The following is a 7,656-nucleotide window of genomic DNA, read 5'->3' on the forward strand; positions in this document are numbered from 1 at the left end:
ATCTCGTGGACTTGGTGTGTGGAGTAAATAGTGTCAGTTAGAAGAGTTGCTGTGCAATTTCAGTTTCAATTGAGAAATTGGTCATGTTGTCTGTATCCCCAGACACTTCATCCTGCATCCTTTATGTGTAAGTGCCACCTATTGTTTCAATCAACTGAAAAAGACAAAGATATAACATACTAGTAGTTAACCAGAAGTCTTCCTGTGCCTGCAAAGTGTTAGCAACCATAACTGGAGTATAAGATTTAGAGGGTATGTTTGTGCTAATGTGATTGCTATTGTGTACAGGGTGGTCTGAATCCAAATGATTTGCATCACCAAAATGATGAAAATCATCTTTGCAAGATAAGTGAGAGTCTTTCACTGTTCCTGTCTTTGCACATGGTGTGGTAAAGGCAGAGAGGCCTTTCCTCCTACATGATCAGTGTGAGAGTATTTAAACACATTAGGTATGTTTGGCAGTCTGGAGGTTTTGGGTGGGATGGTGTAGCTGACTTGCCTCTCACTTCATCTGATATGCCTGTTTTCCACAAACCAGTATATATCATAGTGTTTGATTTGCAGGAGGAGGTCATGAATTGCTTGTTTGAAGAAGTGGTAGACGTGTCACATTTAGATGTGTTTTGTATTTGCTTTTCAAGCTTAAACAAGTCATGACTCTGTCAGTATTTTTAGTGTCTTTTCACCATACGTTAGAACTTGAAAACCATCTTTGGAAGTGTAATAGTAGTTGTCTCAACTTAAATTTTAAATGATAAATATTATGCCATGATGTGTTGACCTCTGGAGTTTATTATCAAGGTGAAAGTCATGCCTTGCTGTGAAAACAGCAGCAAAGTCCAATTCTTGTTTACGTTGACAAACAGTACAAATGATCCATTTTGCATCCTTGGCTTTTGGTATGATCAAAAAGCCACATTACTCTAAAATGTGAATCTATCATGCAGTCTTCAAAGACAAAATCAAGTTTAAAAAATAAAAGAATTTCCATATATGGGCAGAAAATACCGATCTTTGCCTTTCCTCTGCAAAAACAACAAATCCACAAGTTAATAAATCTGTGCTTCCTATGGTAAATACTAGTTGTTACCTGTTCAGTAACAAATGAACCTCCACAGAGAGCAGAGCCACTGGCAGTGGTAATAATAGGACTTCTTCCCTTTCTAATCTTTCCCCAGATTTAACATTCCCCCCCCCCCCCCATATTCTCAAATACTTTCGGTCAGTGCTTCTGACCATTCAGACAAGATAAATGGGTCGTATGGTTCCTCTGAATCAATATGCATCAACTAAACATTTCATTAATCTTGGATAAATATCTGCAATGGAGGATGAAGTTTTATATTTACTTCTTTTGCCTGGGCATTTTGAACCAAGTGTTTGTGACAATGGAATTATCTATTGGTGCATTATGTGGCCAAGACTATTAGTAAAACACACTAAAATTTTCAGTAGAAATATTGATGCTATCAAAAATAAAATTCTTACAAAGCCTCTTCAAAATAACACATCAGAAAACATTCTGTCAGTGGTGGATTTCTATAGCAAGAAACTAGGAGAAGATATAGTGATAGGACAAGGGGGGATGGCTTTAAGCTGAAAGAAGGTGGATTTAGATTAAATATTAGGCAGAAGTTCTTCCCTATGAGGATGGTGGGGCCTCATCTAGAGGCATCACAGGGTGCCTCTGGAAGCTGTGGGTGCTCCATCCCTCGCAGTGTTCAAGGCCAGGTTGGACAGGGCTTGGAGCAGCCTGGTCTAGTAGGTGTCTCTTGCCCGTGGCAGGGAGGGTGGAACTAGATGATCTCTAAGGTCCATTCCAACCCAGACCATTTCATGGTTCTGTGGTAACATCCCACAAGGTTTCCATGTGTTCCTTCCCCAGAATTTGTTGAAATTGCATAAACCCCTGTGAATCTAGCTGGAGAACTTAGGTGCAGTTTTGTGACAACAGTTTAATTCCAGTAGTGCTAGTGTGTTATGATTTCTTCCCTTGGTGGGGAGGTTATATGGGAGATGTTACAGAACTTGGAAGAAGTGTCAGTGTTGGTGTCCTAGGGCTGGCTAACAGGTTGCTTAGCCAGTGGTGTGCTTCATGTTTCTGCCAGCTGTTTCACCCTTTCTCACCATGCTTGTTCTGACAGAAATCTTTGGAATTCCTACCTCTTCTTCTCTGCCTCTCACCTCAGTGAGATAATTGTTTGTTTAGTTTGTTTTTTGTGTTTTGTGTTTTATCTTTTTTTGTTTGTTTGTTTTTGTTTTTCTTCCCCTTGACCTGCCTGAAATTGTTTTTTTGGGTCTGTTTTAATCTCTTTTATCTTTGGATTAATACTCGGGACACAACAGAAAGTCCCAAACTGTATGCTTTATACAGCTGTATTAAGGGTAGGAAGGCAAAGCTGTGAGGACCCTTAGTCACTCTGGAGGACGTTGTAGCCGGTGTTAGGTATAGTTACTGGTACTGAAATGGCATGGAGTGGCAGCTTTAAATGGGGAAATGAAAGCAGGTTGCTAATAACTTGTTTTGTTTATCCAGTCCACTGCTTAGTACACTAGGACAGTATATTGAGGAACTTTGCAAAGCTGCTTTGTGATTATTTTATCTATTAATCATGTTATCACAGTGATGCTGAAAGAATGACAAGAGTGAACACGAGCTGTTTGTTAGTTTCGTAAGTATTTTGAAATGGGCTTTGAAAATGATTTTTAAGGTTTGCTGCTTTGCTGGTGATAGTGTTTATACAAATAAAAAGTATTTAAAAGGTTAGAAAAGTTTTTGTTTGTTTGCATTCAAAGGTGCTGGTGTATTTTCTGTTGTCTTCATCTGAACAGAAATGGCCCTTATAGGCACCAATAAAACTGGGTGCTTCACCTGCTCCCTATCAACAACATCTCATGTAGCTGGAGAAAGAATTCACTTAGTTGAGAAAAAAGCCTTGTAAACATTTGCATTTTAGTGTCTCCAGTTCTTTCTAGTAATGATTTGGCATGTTTTGCAGCCATTTTTATTGGTCAAAGCTTTGTGTCTCCATATTGCCAACTTGTCAGGCATGTCTCCTCCAATCTTACTGATGGGGTATGAGAGTTTCATAATTGGGAATAGATGCTGTCTACCTAACATGGTTATCTCAAAGCTGTCTTAGCTAGCTTGTCAGAAAGTAGGAAGTGTTTCTGTTTAGATGGAACTGCTGTTGCATACTCCCTGAAATCTACAGTTAAATTAATGCAACATAAACAGTATGCATGCAGCAGTTACAGTTCTTCTGATCTGTTATTTCCTGTTAGTCAGAGGTACTGGCCAGGAGGCATCTGTGTAGTTAAACAAGTGGTTTGTAATAGAATAAAAGAATAATGGGGTGATGCAGCTTTCATCAGACAGAACTATTTGTCTGGCTCAAGTAGTTTAATGCTCATCTTTTAATAAGGAGATCAGGTATGTATAGTGATTTGTTTCATTTTATGCAACAGGTAAACATAAGAAAACTTTCCCAAAAAATTGCAGGGCTTCAATAAATGTTCATGGACTGAAGCATGCAAATGAGAAAGCTAATTCTTCAGTTCTGCTTATGTTCGCTCATCATAAACACAGATTGAATTACAGTGTAATGACCATATTTCTCTTTCCAGGACATAAGGGGTGCTTTTACGTGACAGAATGGATGAACAGTCACAAGGCATGCAGGGGCCAACTGCTCCACCATTTCAGCCACAGGTATGTTTATTTTAAAGTTACTCAACAGTTGATGCTATCATTTCTTAAATTGAAAATGAGGGAAAGTAGAAAACATTATTTCTTGTGGGGACAAAAGCTGTAAATGTAGAATGTTTTCTGGTGATCTGGAAATTAATTGTATGTCAGTCCTATATTTTGTAGTGAATAATTACTTTTCTTTTTTGCTTCCTACTGCTTCACTAACTTTGAGGGTTTGGAATTGGGAGTGGGAGTAGGAAGCAAAGATGAAGGCAGTTGTTTTCCTAAGAAATGGTGAGCTGTTAAACACTGTATGTTTCCCAATTGTGTCAGAAATACCATATTTATTTCAGACTGTTAACCTTCATGCGGGGGATTGGAACTAGATGATTTCTTAAGTTCCTTTCCAACCCAAACCATTCTATGATTTTCTCTTACACCTCCTGACAGTGATACTCTATGAATTAATACCATTACCTGTTAAAACCAGGCAAGAGAAACTCCCAGTAGCTGTAGCTCTCTTAGAAAGAGGAGGCATAAGGAATTTAATCTTTAAATATGTGCTAATGGTGTGGAAAAAAAGATAGAGGTTTATCTGAAAAGAGTTAATATTCTGATACTGCTTTTTGACATTTTTAGAAGGTAATTCTTTATACCCTAAAAATATTTATTGTGCTGACCATTCCAAGGTAAAAGCTGGAACCTGAATTTTGTGGTTGTTAACGACATAGGTGATAAGGTGTTTTGTGCTCTTTATTTTGCAAAGACTGAGGTGAGTTCTTATAGCTTGTGAAATTTAGCAAAATTACAATAACCAGCTTTCCTTAGCTCCAGTGTGTCTAATCATAGCATTGTGATGACAAAAAATATGGATTTAATTGCATTTATACCAATGCAAACCAGTTAAACTTAAGATGAATGTATAACTATGCATACAGATATGTTGAGAAAATAATCTGTAATTTTTAAACAAATTTTTAAGTAAAAATACTTAATTCATATTCTGAATATCATAAAGGGTCCCCATTGTTATTATAGGGTTGTTTGGTTTTTTTTTCCTGACTAAAGAGAACATAGAGCACAGCTGATCAAGGTTTCTGTATTTCTGGGAAGCCTTTCTGTTTGCTGTTTGCTGACTACAAACAAGTTTCATATTTCCTCATTTATCTCTGGAGTATTTGGATACCTGTTTTTGATGGACAGAATCCACTTTTTGAGCTCTGATTCAATTTTAAGAATATTACTCTAACCTACAAATTCAGTTTTTGAATTCATAATAATAAAATAGGATTCTAGTTTTACTGTTCCAAGTACTGTGGCTCATCTACAGATATCCATTTTCCTCTCTGGTAAACTAAGGTCAGACCTAAAAGCAATACTGCTGTAATCAACTGTGCACTTTCTACACAAGAAGAAACTAATGTTTATTCTCAGCTTTGGTTAACTGTCAAGCATTTTCATAATCTGTGTTGTTTCGTTATTTTTTGCAATCAAGGTTATATGTGTTAACAGCACAAAGCGTGATGTTTGTGATCTGATTCTTGGGATGAAAGTTTTTCAGTTTGTGGATCTTGAGCTGGACCTGCATCAGAATATTGACTGGTTTGCATTTCAGGGGGACTAAGCATGCTCTGATGTATTACCAGAGGAATACTAAAATAGTTGTTTAGTGATGTTTATGACATTGATGCTGTCTGTTTGGACACAGCACTCCAGGCATGGTCCAGCTAGAGCTGAGCAGAGGGGAAGGAATGCTTCCCCCCACCTGCTGGCAACACTACTAATGCAGGACACCAGTTGCTGCCTTTGCCACAAGGGCACATTGCTGGCCCATGTTCAACTTGGTGTTCACCACGACCCCCAGGGATCTGGTTCGTAAAGCTGTTTTTGAGAAGGTGAGCACCAAGAATATACACTGGTGCATGGGGTTATTGCTGCCCAGGTTCTGAGCTTTGTTTTGTTTTCTGGTTGAACTGCATTAAGTTCTTGCACCTGTTTCTCCAGCCTGTTGGAGTCCCTCTGGATGGCAGCACTACTCTTTGGAGCATCAGCCATTCCCCTCAGGTTTGCATTAGCAGTCTTCCTGTGGGTGCACTTTGACCTGTCATCCAGATCATTAATAAAGTGTTGAGCAGGTTTGGACCCAGTCTTAACTGTTGAGGTCCACTGCTAATTACTGGCCTCTAACTAAACTTTGTGCTATTAGAAGTTCATTTTCTATGTGGAATTAAGCGCCTGAAAGCTCTGTTGTAGCCTGTTACGTATAAAAGTCAAAACACCATACTTCATAACATCACAAGGACATGTTGAAAGTGCAGATACCAAGTACTTGCAAACCTCTTGCAAAAAGGATTCTGCAAGAAGGTAGGAAAGTATGGATTAATAGTCTGATACAGTAGACTTTAAATTCTAGAACTTCCTGAAGAGCAGAAGGGAAGCGCTTTAGCATCTGAACAGACAAAACTGTGGCTGTTACTAGACCTGATAAACCATAAGCTAAAGGCAGCATGTATCTCTTACAGTTAGTTGTTTCTTGTTTTTCTCCTAAGCTAAAGAACACCAGTTTATCAAGTCTCTTCTTATACAGAAGACAATGCATATGTCTGCTCAACATTGTTATTCTGCTTTGTGTTTTCTAGTTCCCCTCAAAACAAGAGGTCAGAGCCTTGTGTGGTATTCAGTGTGCACACAATAGACTTACTATAGTGAAGTATTTTGGTTTGCTTCATTCAAATGCTTTTCCTAAAAATGTCTAGCTTTCTTTTTGAGGGTGACTGACCAATAACTTTTCAAGGAGATTCTTCCATGGTATTATATAGATCTTTTTCCTGTGTTGTAATAGGTAATCTTAAAATCATGATTCTCTGTCTTGAGGGTTGTATTTCCCATTAAGTTCTTTATCTCTAGCCTTCGGATGATAGTACTGAGTGCCAGGGTGGAAAACTAAGAGAATCATCTGCAAGGCTTTGCAGTTGTATTTTGAGCTGGTTGTCTTGGATAACTTAGGATTGTAAAAAACCTGTATTGCTACATTACATGTATCGAATAGTGCAGTTTCCTTTGGGATTTTGCTTGTATTTTCTCTGAGAAAATAATTTTTCTGTTACTGTTTCTCATTTTATAGCTGGCTATTAATCTGCTTAGTGCGCTCAAACTGATTGCACTTAGTTTTATAGGTCAGGAATCTTCACAGAAGGAGCCTGGTTAAACATTTTTAAGAATGTGTGGTGTGATTTCTTCAGCAGAAAAGCCCAATTAGGGAAAACCTGCCTCACTCCACTCTTAACTGCTTATTAGAATCTCTGAATTGCTGCAATTCAGCTATTTGTTTGGCTGCGTTTGAACCGAATCTGTGAATAATTAAAGACTAAACACATTATTCTTTGAGTTTTCTCTCTTAAAATCCCCATCAGTCTTTGACTCAGTGTAGTTCACTGGCATGTAGTAATGGAGCAATGCTTCATTAGGAGGAGCTTGCAGTAGGAGAGGGCAAGGACAGATCCTTGGGAGGCTTGGTCACTGAAGAAACCAATGTTCGCTGCACACTTCACTCATTCTAAGATAGAATGTTTTGGTGAATAGACTTTACTGGCTTCTTCAATGGTCTCTAACAGATTTGTGAAATGTGCTGTCTTTTTGGGTGCTGCCTTAGGTCAGTACTGAAGTTCATTAAGGCTTTATGGGGCATTAGATGCTTTTGAAGATTGAAATTTCAATGGTGATGGCTATTGCATACAAGTAGAAAGTTTTGGAAAAACGCTGAATTAGGACATATCTTGAGAGCTCTGGCTAAGCTGGAGCTACTCAGGCATAGTCTTAGAAATTAACCATGAATGCCTTGGACTAACTGCTGTGTCTTTCCTGAGACTAAAACTAAAAATCTGAAAATAAGTATTATGGTTTCTGTTGAAGATTGTCTTCTATTGGTTGCCATATAAATGAGCTCTTCATACCACAATTAATGA

General features: G+C 38.2%; 1 protein-coding gene across 1 annotated transcript in view; it reads left to right on the plus strand.

The window, feature by feature from the left end:
• Positions 1-7,656, plus strand: part of NEK7 (NIMA related kinase 7) — a 66,350-nt gene that overhangs the window by 9,225 nt on the left and 49,469 nt on the right. Inside the window, exon 2 of the mRNA XM_061378963.1 lies at positions 3,628-3,712. Coding sequence (XP_061234947.1) covers positions 3,656-3,712 — 57 coding nt within the window. The 5' untranslated portion in view covers positions 3,628-3,655. The remainder of the gene's footprint in view (positions 1-3,627; positions 3,713-7,656) is intronic.

Source organism: Neopsephotus bourkii, unplaced genomic scaffold (genome assembly GCF_033783945.1).
Source record: "Neopsephotus bourkii isolate Nb327-2 ecotype Australia unplaced genomic scaffold, CSIRO-AGI_Nbou_v1 NB_1768, whole genome shotgun sequence".
Classification (NCBI taxonomy): Eukaryota; Metazoa; Chordata; class Aves; order Psittaciformes; family Psittacidae; genus Neopsephotus; species Neopsephotus bourkii.